Below are 15,869 nucleotides of genomic sequence, written 5' to 3'. Positions count from 1 at the left end.
ATTAATTATTGGTTTCGCTATGTGATATAACTATTGTTTTTAATTTTTTTCACATTAAGTAGTACAAAGACAAAACACTAGTTTCTGCCGTTTGCGTTTAAAAACAAGTTGTTGGCAATGATCATCATGACGCGTTGTTTGCATCGTCAAAATACCTTTTGTCTTTACTTCTACCAAAACAGTAATTCTTCTAACAGTAGGTACATTGTCGTAAGTTCTGTTAACATGGAATAGCAAATTATTTTGTTGCCAAAACTAATGATCTAAAAATCATTCAAGTGCGATTCGGACTCACACACGAAGGGTTCCGTATCATCGCATAAGAAAATATTTAACACTTTTATTTTTATTTTTATGGCAGCCTTCAAAAGAAATACACATTCTGTATAAATTGCAACTCTCTAACTATTACGGTTCATGAGATACAGCCCGCTGACAGACAGACGAGCGGATGGACGGACGGACAGCGGAGGTTTAGTAATGGGTCCCGTTGGCACTCTTCGGGTCTTTCGGGCTCAATCTGGGACCCTTGAAAAGGGACCCAGATTGAGCCCTGTGGGATAGAGATTACCCCGCGTTCCCAATTGTCGTTTGTCGGGCCCGGATTTAAATCGGATGTTCCAGAAGAACATTTTATATGAAACTATTCACAGTTGTCGGAAACCGATTTTGTGTCAAAATGTACTGCCACTGGAACAAGCGACAAACGACAAGTGGGAACGGGGGGTTAAGGCAGATGGACCTTGCAACTTCACGTTGTTTATACGCGTACCCCTCGGTCATTATGTTAAGTTTAAAGAATAAATACTTAGAACATTTTTTCATGAGACTTTTTTCTGATAAAATATTTTAACAGTAGGTAAAATTAATGTAGCTAACAGATCAGAGGTTCAAACTCTAAAAACTTTACAAAAAATATTGCATATTATTTTATACCCACGTGGAACGAATACGATGCTTTTGGTTTAAAGAAGAGGTTGCGTTTGTGTTTGTAAATTGTATGTTTGTGTATTATTTTTACCATTTTTTACAAAATCTATTAGGCTTTTTTTACATTATATGTACTTCTTTACATGAATACAAAATTTATTTTTGAAAATTTTGGATAGGTTTTCACGCATTCAAAAAGGTTGGCGACATATTATTATTTGCTTTTTATCATACAACTTACACAACTTATCTCTACTTTTGTAAATAGGTAGCTATAGTAGCTCAATCACAAAATTTTAATTTCTTCCAATGAATAGGTAGGAACTTCTTTAAGGTTAAATAGTTTATTAAATTCGTCATCAAACGCAAGAGCTGTTTGGTTGAATCTTTATCATATTACTTACCATAATCTTGTATATTAGGTATGTTTAGGTAGGTATGTAGTGGGATTTTGAAAAAATTATTTTAGGATAATGCAACAGCAAAGTGACACGTTGATGGCAAGCGAGTCGTTAATTAAATTTCATTGATTCAAAGCTCATTTGGGAAGTGCGTCGAATGCCTATACATATCGGACGCGCGAGAGGTCCTAGGGAATGAAAATGGTTCGCAGTCGGCACTCGTGGAATGCTTTTAGCGCGCGTAATTCAGTTAAACGCGTAATTTATGACTAGCCAAATTACTGACATGACCGTGTATACTCTGATATCCAGCTTACCAATACTGTCCAAATACCTAACTATGTCATTCAGACTCTAATGTTTTACAAAAGGAATCACTTCGTTGATATTATTATTATTACTAAGGATTTATTGCTGATAGTTTTTAAATATTTTTCTAGAATTTTAGTATACTTTATAGTTTATATTGAATTTATTTAGTACTTTTAGCTATCAGCGTGTCCTCTCGACACAGACCTCTTCCAGCAACTTCCACTTTTCCTTTGTCCATCTCGTGGTAACCATTCCGTTATTTTCTGTATCCATTTTTCGTTGCTTTCCCTGTCATAAGTCCTAGCCACTTCAACTATTTAATTGTCTCAAGTAAGTACGTCTTGCACTTTAGTGGTATTTCTTATGTCATTCAGTCTCTTCCTGTCTTTGTGAATCCTAATCCTAACATGCTTCTTTCCATTCCTTTTTGACAACTTCCAAGCTTCTGCGAGTTGCGAGGGCCCAAGTTTAACGTTGATATATTCCGCTCTTTTTTAAATTTTTACAAAGTATCTATAGTAGGTACTATACCTACCAAGAAAGGTTCCGTAGTACGTACCACCGTACAAGATATAACACTCCGTACTTTTGAATTTTTTTTAATTTGAATGGTGGCCATTTTTAAATTCATCTTGATTTTTAATATTTGTTATAGCGGCAATAGAAATACCCACTCTGTCAAGATTTCAACTCTCTACCAATAGGTAGACCGTTATAACGGTTTATGAAATACATTCCGCTGATAGAAAGACGGATGGACAGCGGAGGCTTTAGTAGGTCCCGAACCCTTTGCATACGGAACCCTAAAAAGTAAGTATATTGTATATCTGGTTACTTACATACTTACAAAACAATTTGTTTCTTACAACGCGAAGGCAGAAATTCGGTAGGAGTTGTTCAATTTCGTCACCGCCCACCAGCCAAATTAATGAAATAATGGAGGAATAATGTGATATCCTTCAACCGTCACTGTTTCTTGAAATATCCGAACAACGATTATATTAAACCGTCTTAGATAACTTAATTATTATTTATCATGTAGGAATATTCTATATACCTACTTAATTTTATTCTATATTCTTCATAATTCAAAAATTTATTTTAGTTTTATTTTAATGTTTATTTTTAAATTTTAATTTAGATTCAAATATAAATAATTTACCTAATTTTTATAATTGAATTTTCAAAACATTATTTTGCTCATAAATTGAATCTTATTACACCACTAAGTACCTAACAATTATTACTATAAAAAAAATTTTTAGCACAAAATAGCGAAAAAATATTACCTAACACAGTTATATACACAGCTTTAAGCCTACAAAGCCGTGCCTTATCATTCATTCAAAATGGCTGCCAAACAGAACAGCTCTTACTGCTTTTCTAAAATGGAATCCCAGACCCATCATGAACCTGCCATTGTTGAAATATTAATTAATATTAATTACACCAATTGTTATTTTGAAGTACACAATATTTAAGTTAATAACTTCAAGTTTAAATGTCGGCTTTGCCGGAAGGGTGGTAACTAGCCACGGTCGAAGCCTTTCACCACACAGACCAGAAAAAATTAGAAAACATAAATTACCACTGCTGGGGATCGAATCCGGGATACCACTTATAAGACCACGGTAGTAACCACTGCCACTCAAAAGGTGGCTTCCCTTTAGTTACATAATACTAACAAACCACTAAGCCTGTTTGTGTATAATCCATACTCCATACCTACTAATACTATAAAATATCTAAATACGAAACTGTGTCTGTCTGTCTGCTAGGCTTTCACGGCCCATCTATTTAACCGGTTTTGAAGAAATTTAGTACAGAGATATTTTGCATTCTAAGGAAGGACGTACTAAGGCCATTTGTCTGGGAAAATCAAAGAGTTCCCACGGGATTATTAAAAAAACTACATAAGTTTTGACGAACGAACGATTCAAAAAACAAACGGGCAACAGAATATTTTGAAGTGCCTACTAATAGGTAATAGGTATGGGTGTACCAAAAGTAAAACAACCATAACTTTTCTACGCCATTAAGTTATTACTACGCAAGGGAATGACCATCCAAAATTCAATTTCCTAATAATCCTTCGAATATAAAAGCACAGCGAATATAGGTTTATACCATTATAGGCATGCATAGGTGTAGCACCAGGTACTTTTGAACGAATTTATTGGAGAACGGCCAGCGGGTTTATGCAAGTTTTATTCGTATTTTTCAGTTATATAACCATAATAATGTTTATATACGGGGATCCAGGCTCTCCTAATGATTGGTAAAAGGCCAACCCGCTTACTTCTGCTTTTTTCTTTCCTGGTCTTGTTTCCTCATTTGATGACGTCATGGTTTCTTAGATTAGCCAGATCCACAATCAAAATCTAAGATCATAATCCGTCATAGATTAACTTTGTAAGATACAGTTTGGTAAATAATTGATGCGTCGGATCGCAAAATACCTGATAATAATTAATTTGACTATGTGCCGGGTGCCGGGCAATTAATGAATGGTTTATGTCCTGCCGACCGAATTTTGGCCATGGCGGCCAATCTCTGTAGAGATTAGCCAACTGCACGACAGACATTATAGGGCACATAGTGTGTGCGCAAACACAGGTGCACTCTCCATTCCTTCACTCTCATAGCCCAATGGAACGGAAATCCGACATGACCAGAGAGAGACATATCTACACGAATATCCCAAGGAAAACGACAACATTAAAGCCAGGATTCAACTGAAGAGTTTAGGAGAAGAGTTCCCGATAAAAAGAGGAGTTGTCTCTCCTAAAATATTTTCAGTAGTCTCCAAGGACTTTTTCCGAAAATTAAACATCGATAGCATGAACCTCAACTATATTTGGTGCGCCGATGACCTTGTGTTCTCTTGTGTTCTGTGTGTTATGTGTTATGTTGTGTGTGACTCTTCAAAAAGAAAACCCAAAAATTAAAAAAGTTGGCAGTCCGTGGGGACTGCACACAGAAGTGAAATCTTAAAACTACATATGAAATGACAGTGTATTTTTATATTTTAAATTAACTGTAATATCCAAAAAATAAAGTTTTATAACTTCTAAATTAAAACCATTAACTAGTTAGCTTAGTTTTAAATCTATTGGCACTCCGAGCGTTATTATAACATTATCATGCCCCACCCCAAAATCGCCCAGCGCACTTGAAGAAGTTTTCAATTCAAGAATAATAATCCAACAACTCTCTCAAAAAAGTAAAGACACATGTTATACAAGGTCTTTCAATGAATATCGACAGGACAAAATTAATGTCAAACTCTTCAAAAACAGATATACTTAGTCCGTACAAAATCACCCCTCACGCTGCTCAGTTTAAAATAAGGGCTAAAATCGTACTTTTGACATGAAATTTAAAAAGTTAAAATGGCGAGTGACGGTTAAATTGTACACGCTATTCGACTGTAGATCGAAAATAAAATCATAAACGAATAGTATATATTTTATTAGGATTATTTCACCTACAGATCATTAGAAGAAAGTGAGACGAAACTCTCTGCCAGAAGTCTTTAAATTTTAAACGTTTAAGAGTGTCTGGCTGGGGGTTACCACGACACTAAGTGTCTGGCAATGCACAACGCGATTTTTAATACTATTCAGAAGAAAATATAAAAAATTAGACTTTATACTTTGACGTAAGATTTTTTACACCTGCATTACCTGCTATCTCCCAAAGCCACCATGATCCAAACAATCCTTTCTCCCAGTGTTGGGGACAATACGCAGAGAAATTTTCAGCTTGTATAAAATAACGAAGGTCTGGCACGCGCTGGCTTTTTCTCTACAAGTGTATGGGGGGAACACTGGGCGTTTAAAGAAATGATGAAAAGTAGAGATCTTGGATTGACCTTCAAAATTATATATTTTAACGCTTGTGTACCCCTGTTAAACACTTTTATTATGGCTGTGAAATCTGGGCTCTATTGTAAATTACAGAAGGAAATTAGTAACATGTCAGAAAACAATAGAAAGGATTGGATTGAGAATCAAAGACTGATACAAAGAATATATAATAACTTCGTTTTAGCCTGATACAGGATACAATGGCCAGTTTATTAAAAACAAAACAAAAGCAAAAGACATTCTAATTATGATACCAGTGGGGTGATTCTCTAACTCAGTGTCTAACACTGAACGATAGCCACAGAGCTCATTTTTTAATTCGTTGAAGGTTTTCTACAAAAAAATAATCTACTACCACCCAGTGAAGCAGCAATGTAGAACCAACCAACCTCGGTGGCTATCATTCTGTGTTAGACACTGAGTTAGCGAATCACCTAGCAGGTCAACAAGACAAGTGGGACAAAATTGTTAAGAACTGGTATCGACGAGATGGAAATTGATGGAAAAAGGAATAGCAGCAGATGGGAAGACCGCGAGACCAAACTGATGTAAGTAGTTAGCGCACGACAGTGGCAGGAGGTAGAGGAGGCCTTCGCAGGCAAAAATAGACAATCCGAAACGCGTATATAAATTAAATTCGCAAATTTAAACAAATATTAAAATATAATTGTTTTAAAATAATAAAATCATATATTATATTACTCGCCCTCCTAATACGCATCTTAATCGAAGTTCGGGGTTCGATCCCGGGCACGCACCTCTAACTTTTACAACACCTCAGAGTTATGTGCGTTTTGAATCATGATCAACCCATAGCCGGCTCATTACAGAGAATGGGTCTCCTCTCAGTATGAGAAGCGATGGGTTTGGTCATAGTCCACCACGCTGGCCAAGTGCGGATCGGCAGACTTCACACACCTTTGAGAATATTATGTAGAACTCTCAGGCATACGGGTTTCCTCACGATGTTTTCCTTCGCCGTTAAAGCAAGTGATATTTGGTGGTTCTTCCTCTGTGGTTTTTTCGGTGTTTTTAGTTTAAGCTTTTATTTGTATGTATTTTGATTTGATAATAAATAAATAAATAAATAAAATCTTAAAACGCATATACCTAACTCCGAAAAGTGCGTTACTTGTATTAAAATCCTTCTAGTTCTGTTAAGTAGGTAATCAAATGAAATGAATTTATTTGTTTCATGCAGGACAGCCTGTGCCACTCAATATTATATTTTTAGACTCTACCACCATTTAGGAAAGCAGATTCTACTGAGATCAATCAAAAAAATTATTGAATATAACCTACCTGAATTAGTAAGTGTATTGTCTCCGTTGCCAGTAGAGGTGTCAACGTCGGTGTGCGCGTCCGCGGCAACGGCCACCAGTGCGCACGCGCATGCGCACAGCGGCAGCACCAGACGCGCGCAGTGCTTAACTCCCCAGCCCTTTAACGCCTGACGCTTAGCCATCGCACATCACCAAATCTAACTCCAGTCAAACTTTCAAAATAAAACACTAGTTTATTTATTAATATTTTATATTTAATTCTGATTAATATCCGGAACGTTAAAAAAACGTAAACTATACTAATTTTAAACTATCGCTATAACTTAAAAAAGTTTAGGGTTATCAGTTTAAGTTCGCAGTTTTATAGTTCGAGCGCGTCGAACGTGTTGATGTGCACTGAGTGACGACGATGTGGCAGCGTAGTCGCGACAGCACTGTCCGCGGATCCACATTGCGGCCACGACCGGCTCCTGCGGAGTCCCATCGTCTCACACCCGACCGTGAGGAGGGCCACTGCGCGCGCAGCGACCTCTGTGGCCAATGGCGCCGCGGGGGAGGGCCCGCGCGTAAGACGCACCGAAGTATATGCGAAGGCCTATGTACACTGATGATAGCGGACAGGTGGTTTCGCGGCTGTAATTAGGCGTCTGATAAGTTATTGCTAGCTAGATAAATATGTTTTAAAAGCTTAACGATTAAGATAACGCTTAAAACCTTTTCTGCGTTCTTCTTTACGTCTCTTCGCACTAATTTGGAAAACTCTTACCGAGCTCGTCCTATTCAAACTTCGCGTAAACTTTTTGAATCTCAATTTAAATATTAAGGGCGTTTCAGAAACTTGATCCGTATAAGTAATATAACATCAATATAATTATTTTTATACTAGATTATGCCCGACAGGCGTTGCAACTTGCAATGCGACTTATGCCCCATGTTGTACTTTGTACGTCGATGGTTTTATGCAAGAAACCTTCACGCAAGTGCCAACGACTACTGTAGGTACAATGTTTCAAACCTATCGGATGAATAATGCGCTAACGTATTTTTAATGAACGGATAGACACACAAACGTTATTTTTTATTTTTAGAATATACATATTATTACAGTTTATCTACCTGCAAACTCAAATTTTTTGACGTTAGGTAATTTAAATAAATAAATAACTGATTTAAATTTTATCATCATCAACCCAGTGCCAGCCCGCTACTGAGCACGGGTCTCCTCTCAGAATGAAAAGGGCTCAGACCATAGTCCACCATGTAGGCCAACTGCAGATTGACAGACTTCACACATTTTGAGGACATTATGAAGACATTCTCACGATTTTGGGGCACCATGAAAAACGTTAAAGTTGTGTAATAGGTTTTTAACGTTACCTTATTCGTTATTATTACTTGTTATTTAATTTGAAGACGGGCCCCGCCTCCTGTGAGAGTAAAACCGACCTCAAAACACTTAGGGTTCGTAATAGCGTAATTTTAAAATATTTAACAAGGTAATCAAACAATTACAATAAACGAGCAAGGCAAAATAACAAAGAACTATCAGAGTGAAAGAATGGAGAGTGCTCGATCAGTTATTACGTCAACAATGCCGGCTACAGCATACGCAACGAACAGCAGAGGGGAAGACAACACTATTGAGCACCAGGTGAGATTGCAATCAAGGGGTTAGCCCTTGATTATGGTTGTGTCTGAATAAATAAATAAATAAAAACTATGAGATTGCGGGACTAGAGAGTGCTCATCCAATGTTTGCGTCTCGAAGTCTATGTCAACAATGCTGGCCAGAGCTTACGCAATGGCCAGCAGAAAGCAGATTGCTACGAGAGTGAGGTAATAGTTCCCTCCCCGGCGACGACGGTGTCGGTGGCTGTGACAAATTTCCCCCATTTTAACTCCCCGGAATTCGAGGACGTCCGATAAGAAACTTCGCTTAAAAAATTTGAACTTAGAATTAATGTTTTTTTTTAAATATTGTCACGCGAAACAGCAAAATCATACAAATAAAAAATACTTACTTATTAACAAAATAATAAATATATAATATTTTTACATAAAGAAATAAATTAATTAAAAATCACTTGCTTTAACGGTGAAGGAAAACATCGTGAGGAAACCTGCATGCCTGAGAGTTCTCCATAATGTTCTCAAAGGTGTGTGAAGCCTACCATTCCGCACATGGCCAGCGTGGTAGACTATGGCCAAAACCCTTCTCACGCTGAGAGGAGACCCGTGCTCTGTAGTCAGCCGGTGATGGGTTGATCATGATGATGATGAAGAAATAAATTAATTTAAATCCGGATGCGTAGGAGTTGTCGCAGATTGTCTATCTACGTAAAATCTACGGATCTGTAGAGGACTACTGTACCCGACACCCGTAGTACAAGATTTTACGTCTCACCAAACCAAACCAAATTCGAGAGCCTTGAATTGAAGTCAAATATTCAATGCCACTGATTTTAATTTCGCAATGTTTCTGCTTGGAGCGCTGGCTGTAGAAGTGTAGACAAACTTGAGCTTTAAAACAAGGCGTTTAAGATCCAGTTTACTGTAACGCGGAAGTATTTCGACTCGAATTTGGTTTGGTTTGGTGAGACGTAAAATCTTGTACTACGGGTACAGGATGGTAGAAGTTGTCGTAGATCTCTCTCTACGTAAAAGCTACGAATCCGTAGAGGCAACTTCTACTAAAACAAAATAGCTTGGTAGGAGTTCTCGTAGATCTCCCTACATTTCAGCTACGAATCCGTAACGACTACTACTAATTTTGTACTAAAAAATCCATTTCCACATCCATACTTCCATACTAATATTATAAATGGGAAAGTGTGTCTGTCTGTCTGGCTGCTAGCTTTACATAATTTGGTACAGATATAGCTTGCATTCCGGGGAAAACATAAGCTAAAAAAAAATTCAAAAAAAACCGACTACAATAACCACAAACACTAAAAAGTAAAAAATTATTTAATTTAAGTATTACCGAGTATATTATGTAAACAAGAGCTAATATAGTTCTATTATAATATTTTTTGGAGCCAATGCCAATTAGCCGCACGAAGCGTCTATCTACTCTACTAATGAAATGAAATGAAATGAAATGAAATCATTTAATTTTTGCTACATGTGAGTAGTAAATGATCGTACATATATAGATGGTCCTTTCACATTTTGCCATTTATGTATGGCGTGCAAAATATGTGGTACTTACAATAAAAATAAATTTAAGAAAAGAACAAATAGAAATGACCACGACAGAAAAACTTTAAAAACTTATAGTTACATTATCAAAACGTCATAATTCAAAGTAATAATAATTTATGTCAAACTCAATAATAATTTATGTAATACTCAAATTAAGCTCATATTATGGTTATTTGAACTGTACCATAACTGAATCACACGATTTTAAAAAATTTGTCCGTCTTTCTGTCTGTTTTAACGAGCTAATCTTCGGAACGGCAGAACATATTTTGACGGGACTTTAACTGACTTTCAAAAAAGGAGGAGTTTTGTTTTCTACCTATATACACCGAAATCTCCGAGATTTCTGAACCGATTTGAGTTTCTTTCTAATCGATAGAGAAACTTTGCGACATTGTCCTATAAAAAATTTGGATCCCAACTCCTCAATTCTGATGCTGTACAGGACTTGACCACAAAAATTGATGCCATATAGACACTCTGGGTTATAAATTTATATTGGAGGTACCTACCAAGTAAAGACTTTTTGAACTCGAAGACCCAACTTCTCAGCCCTAATGCTGTAAGGAATTGCATTCTTATACCGTGGTGATACCACAGGATTTTGTTTAAATGTTTTTATGAAATTTGGTACTTAGTGGTTTGGTTTATATTTTGCATCTCGGGGACGGGCTATACGGATAGGCTACTTATTATCCTGGAAATGCAAGTTCCCACGGGATTTTTAGAATCTAAGTCCACGCGGACGAAGCTCTGGGCATTAGCTAGTTACTTAATATAAAACAAAAAGTGAAATTTTTGATATGATACCTATTCACAAAAAAATTGGTGAATTGGTAAGAACTATGCAAAACAATGTCTCTTTGCCACAGATTTGGGGATTTAGAATCCCAAACCTGGCTACGGCCATGTTAAATCTTACTGTTTTAATTCGTCTGTACCTATTACGGAACCCTCGCTGCGCGAGTCGGAGTCGCATTTGGCAGGTCTTTTTACAGGTACCTACCGGGTACAGTTAGTTTGCTTATAAAAATTAATGTTCAACAAGTTGTTGTATGTTATTGTAAATGTATTGTGAAGGTTATCTAACGATTTGGGTGTGTATTTAGATAGGTATCTAGCTATCTAATGTTTCACTTTCCAAGTTTATCTAAATAGATACCTAGTTGTGATAATCACTCAGAGCCAACCCGCTAAACGAGCTGACTCCTGAGTTCGAAAACGGTTCTAACGATTTGAATAAAGTTGTTTGATAAAGTTTTACCTTTCGTATCGTATTAGATACGCTATAGGTCGAGATAGCAATCGGGGTGTGAGGAGGGGGGACGCACCGTACACCCGCACGTCACCCGCGCTATGCCGCACCTGGTTATAACTACAGCGCGGGGGCTGTGCGGGTGTAGGGGCGTTCCCTCCCCGATTGCCATCTGGACCTTTCGCGTACCTACCTACTATACGTAATGTTTTACGTTCCAAGTTTATCTTACCGCTTATAGCCGATAGCTTTTTCACTAAAGTGAAAATTTCACTAAAGTGAAAATTTCACTAAAGTGAAAATTTCACTAAAGTGAAAATTTCACTTTAAGATACGGTTGAAGTAAATGAAAAAAGGCGAACGTAGTAGCGATGATGCTCGCGGCGCCTGGGGCGCAGCCACGCGCTTAGGTGACTATACATGTAGCGTTGGTAGATGACCTAAAAAGTTTACGTAAGTATGTAGCAGTGTTTAGTTAAGTTTAGTAAAATATTAACAAAAACTACTTTTTAACAATGCAACCAAAAATCTGTGAATAGCGAGCGAAGCCGGGGCGAATCGCTAGTGTTTATATAATATGTGAAATACTTAGATATACCTACAATTGAAATTTGAAATTAATCTTACACAGTTTTAAAAGTTGTTAGAAAACCATTGGTACACCACCTCTGTTTAATCATTCATCTAGCAGATTCTCGCGACTACCCGAGCATCGCTGCACTCGCTGCACACTGTGCAGCGAGTGCAAGTGCACACCTACTCGCCGCCATTCGCCGCGTTACGCCCTGCTCGCCGCGCCTCGAGTCCACTCGTCGCCCTTGGAGGTAGTCATTATTTTACTTCACTCTAGAAATTTTTATTTAGGTACTCAGGTACCTACTCCGATTGTTATCATTATTATTACAATAATTGAATTAATAGTTTTTCTTTTGAATTTGGCTTTTTCTTCTCTAAAACGGACACCATGGTTCGTTTTACCATACTTATCTATATACTTCTATACTAATATTACAGAGGTAAAGTTTGTAAGTTTGTTTGTAGGAAGTAATCTCTGGAACTACAGAACCGATTTTGCAAAGCTGCATTATTCCTGAGTGACATAGGCTATATTTTATTTTCAAAAAAATAGAAATCCCTACCAAAATTGTAATAAACTGCCCGTGCGAAGCCGGGGCGGGTCGCGACCTATATTTCTATATAGTACGCTACGCCTCACTCATCGCTCTCCGTACACAGAACATAGAATATCTACCCTTGCCAGACGTCATTATGTACATGTTTGGCTTTTTACAGTACCTACTGTGAAAACAATCGTCGGTATACATTAAATTCAGCCAATCACACACAATCACAATAAAATTACGATTATTATAATGATTGATGCAAGTTTTCCGGGATCAACCAGCAGGTTCAAAGCACAAACAACTTTTACTACTTTTGGGCATTCCTGCTTTCAGACACTGATACCTATAGAAGGCTGATATATTACATACCTACTCATGAGGTCTGCTAATAAAATAAGTTGTATTTTTTCAAATCATCTGAGTAAGTAGCGAGTACACTTCAAGCAAAAAAAGGATATATTTAATAAAAAATTTATTAAGTCATTACGTTCAGTAATAGTTCATTAAACTAAGTTAACCTAAAATTATACTAGAACTGTTGCAAATTATCCACCCTTCTTCCACTTTTCTCCTGGTGTATACTCAGTCATTGGTTTTCCTGATATACCACAAGTTCCAATTCCCACTCGGCCAGTCAAATTGTCAGGCGATGCAAATATACTTTTCGTTCGTACTCCAGGTTTCTTCGAAGCTTTGGTATGAAATGAGAGCCATTTATTTTTTTCACTTTCTCTTTCTTCTTCGATTTGTTTAAACCTTTGTTGTTTTTTTTGCTTTTTCTTTTTTAAATACTCTCGATTGTAACCTTTGCCATGCCTGCAAAAGAAATCTTAGTAAAAATCCTAATAAATAAATATTATATTTACTTTAATTAACATTAAATACATTAGCATCAATGTGGCATCAATAAACTGCTTGATTTATAATTTTTATGAGAATTTTTTACCTACACTCCCAAGGAGATTTCTAAATAATTTTAGAATTCTGGAGAATTTTAAATACATGGCTTTCCCTAACATAGACAAATAACAAACTAACAAACTACTCGGCATATACAGAGGTAAACTTAGGAAAGTGGTGGGACTCCCGACAGTTCTATGTGCAGGGCCTGCATGAAGGTCGATGAAGCACCGACGCACGTGTTTCTAGAGTGCACAGGCATGGCAGAACAATGCGAGTGCCATTTGAATTCCCCAACCTCACTTCATGGAGCCCTTAACAAACTGGGCGGTTTACTCGGCTTCTGGAGCGAGCTCGAATCGGAATGAAGACTTCGGCGAGGAGGGGCAATGCATGCACAATAATGGAAACGTTTAAGTGCGGAAACCAGCCCAGAGTGAAGAAAGATAGATATATTGATTGCAGTCAATACCATTTACTATCATTAGTTCCTGACGAAACCTTTGTGTAATCCCAAGGTTTATATTAAACTAGCTTGTACTCGCGACTTCGTCCGCGTGGACTACACAAATTTCAAATCTCTATTTCACCCCCTTAGGAGTTGAATTTTCAAAAACCCTTTCTTATTGGATGCCTACATCATAATAGCTATCTGTATGCCGAATTTCAGCCCGATCCGTCCAGTAGTTTGAGCTGTGCGTTGATGGATCAGTCAGTCAGTCAGTCAGTCACCTTTTCCTTTCATATATTTAGATATTTTTACCATAATATTAAGCATAATTAAATAAATATGACTCTCACAGAATTGTTCACTTACTTGCTTTCATCACCAGTCAGTGGTCGTTTTGTGCCTGTTCCCAAAGATTTAACATCTAGAATAGAGACAGTTTCTAGTGTTGTGTAACCTTCAAATTTTACTTTGAGACTACTTTCCCCTATATCTTCTATAGTAGCCTCATAAAACCTGTAATAAGACATACAGTTCAGTATAGTAATAGTACCGCTAATGCGCGTGGCCGCCATTTTAATGACGTCAGCACTAGAGATAAATATTAAATGCATTGTCAAAGAAACTTTACTATTATACTTTAATAATTTGAAAATGGAGACTAGATGGACGAGTTTCAATGATGAGTTGGGAGGTCCTTAGTACCTACAGTATCAACTCGCTATCAACATTCCTGAACCCCCACAACTTAATTTAAGTATGTGTGTGTGTACCATTCCGATTCTAAAGCAGTCCTAGCAACTGATAACATACAACACCTATGGATGGTGCTTACTAGTCAAATCAGCAACTTATTTAATGTCAAAATGCTCGCTCAGTATGGGAGCTTGTATGAAATACATAAATGTGACATCATAATCATTTGACGTACTTTTTTAAAGTAAAATAGTTATTTCTTTATGGTAAAAGGTTTCTAAAGGTAAATCAGCAGCATTGAAATTATTTTGAAATATCTATTACTTTTTACATTACTTAGTGTAAAAAGTGCACGAATCCTTACCTGCCCTAACCCTAACCACTATTAAATTATTAAATTAAATTAATTTTTTACTAAATTATTTCTACTTAATGGATGCACAACTGCACATACAACTTTACAAGAGCAATGCAGTTCAACATACTACTTACATGTTATCTGTCTTCCACTTGGCCAAGCATTTCTCGCCAATCCTCCACTTTGGCTCCGACTCTCCGACATCGCCTTCCTCCGCTGCCAACAGGGAAGCTGCAACATCATCATCATTACTAGAACTATGAATATTATGAACTTTGGATTCACCCTCCTGAGTTTTTATAAGATCGCGTGTCAACTCAATTACTTCTTCTAAATCCGTTTTTAGCTTTAACAGTTCTTCATTTTGCGGATCCGTTAGTAATGCTGCTTCCACCTTAAATTAAAATTTATTTTAGAAAACAACATTGTATACAGCTGTGGTGCAAATTTATGAATAACATTCTAACCTGCTGTAATTGAAGATTATAATTTCTTAAATCATCAGCCATATTACTAGTTTCTTAGTATTGTTCTATGATTTATCACATTTACAAATAGGTATATATTGAAAGAAATTGTTTTCTAAAATCTAAACACACGAATTTTTTATGAGAACATTCTTATGATCAGTGTATTACTTTACTCTATGCTTATGATTTAACACAAAAGGAAACGTCAGTTCACTCACAGGTTGTCATTGTCATTGGAAAATGGAAATAGGGAATAGGGATGTACCTCAGATTATAGTCTGAGGGATGTACAAATTACAATGTATCCGATACGATCCGATGTATCCGATCCAAAGAAATTTTAAGTCTATGATCCGATCAGCGATGTATCATGTAGTATACATATAATGCAAATAGAGTAAAAGGAGAGTTGCCCTAATGTCCTATATAAAATAGTTGATTCGAAAACGCTCTACCTTAGCTATATTTTCATAAGTAAGAAAGAGACATAATTATTAACTATATAATAAAGCGAGATTTGGCTGAACTTTTTTGTACCTACCTATACAGCGAATAATGGTAGGTACTTTACGTGCATCCCTAATCAAACCATAGAGCAATCATCCAAAGGTTATAGAGT

General features: G+C 36.8%; 2 protein-coding genes across 2 annotated transcripts in view; both read right to left on the bottom strand.

Moving 5' to 3' along the window:
* The window catches only part of LOC117989873 (lachesin-like), a 128,342-nt gene extending 120,666 nt beyond the window's left edge, over window positions 1-7,676 (bottom strand). The window contains exon 1 of the mRNA XM_069506204.1: window positions 6,815-7,676. Coding sequence (XP_069362305.1) covers window positions 6,815-6,977 — 163 coding nt within the window. The 5' untranslated portion in view covers window positions 6,978-7,676. The remainder of the gene's footprint in view (window positions 1-6,814) is intronic.
* A 5,159-nt stretch (window positions 7,677-12,835) lies between these two features.
* Spf30 (Splicing factor 30) lies at window positions 12,836-15,474 on the bottom strand. Its single transcript, XM_069504131.1, has 4 exons — window positions 15,248-15,474; window positions 14,915-15,174; window positions 14,096-14,242; window positions 12,836-13,194 (listed from the first exon to the last, which is right to left on the bottom strand). Exons 1-4 carry the CDS (start codon window positions 15,287-15,289, stop codon window positions 12,924-12,926), a joined length of 720 nt encoding a protein of 239 aa, XP_069360232.1. The 5' UTR covers window positions 15,290-15,474; the 3' UTR covers window positions 12,836-12,923.
* Window positions 15,475-15,869: the final 395 nt, after the last annotated feature.

This window comes from Maniola hyperantus, chromosome 2 (genome assembly GCF_902806685.2).
Source record: "Maniola hyperantus chromosome 2, iAphHyp1.2, whole genome shotgun sequence".
In the NCBI taxonomy this organism is placed as follows: domain Eukaryota; kingdom Metazoa; phylum Arthropoda; class Insecta; order Lepidoptera; family Nymphalidae; genus Maniola; species Maniola hyperantus.
This window is presented reverse-complemented; position numbering and strand designations above follow the sequence as displayed.

Bases quoted from the DNA above. Each gene is read 5' to 3' on its own strand.
- Spf30 (XM_069504131.1), bottom strand. From the start codon at position 15,289: ATGGCTGATGATTTAAGAAATTATAATCTTCAATTACAGCAG. The intron at 15,175-15,247 runs GTTAGAATGTTA...TTTTAATTTAAG, and splicing joins ATAATCTTCAATTACAGCAG to GTGGAAGCAGCATTACTAAC. The intron at 14,243-14,914 runs GTAAGTAGTATG...GTCTTATTACAG, and splicing joins AAGTGGAAGACAGATAACAT to GTTTTATGAGGCTACTATAG.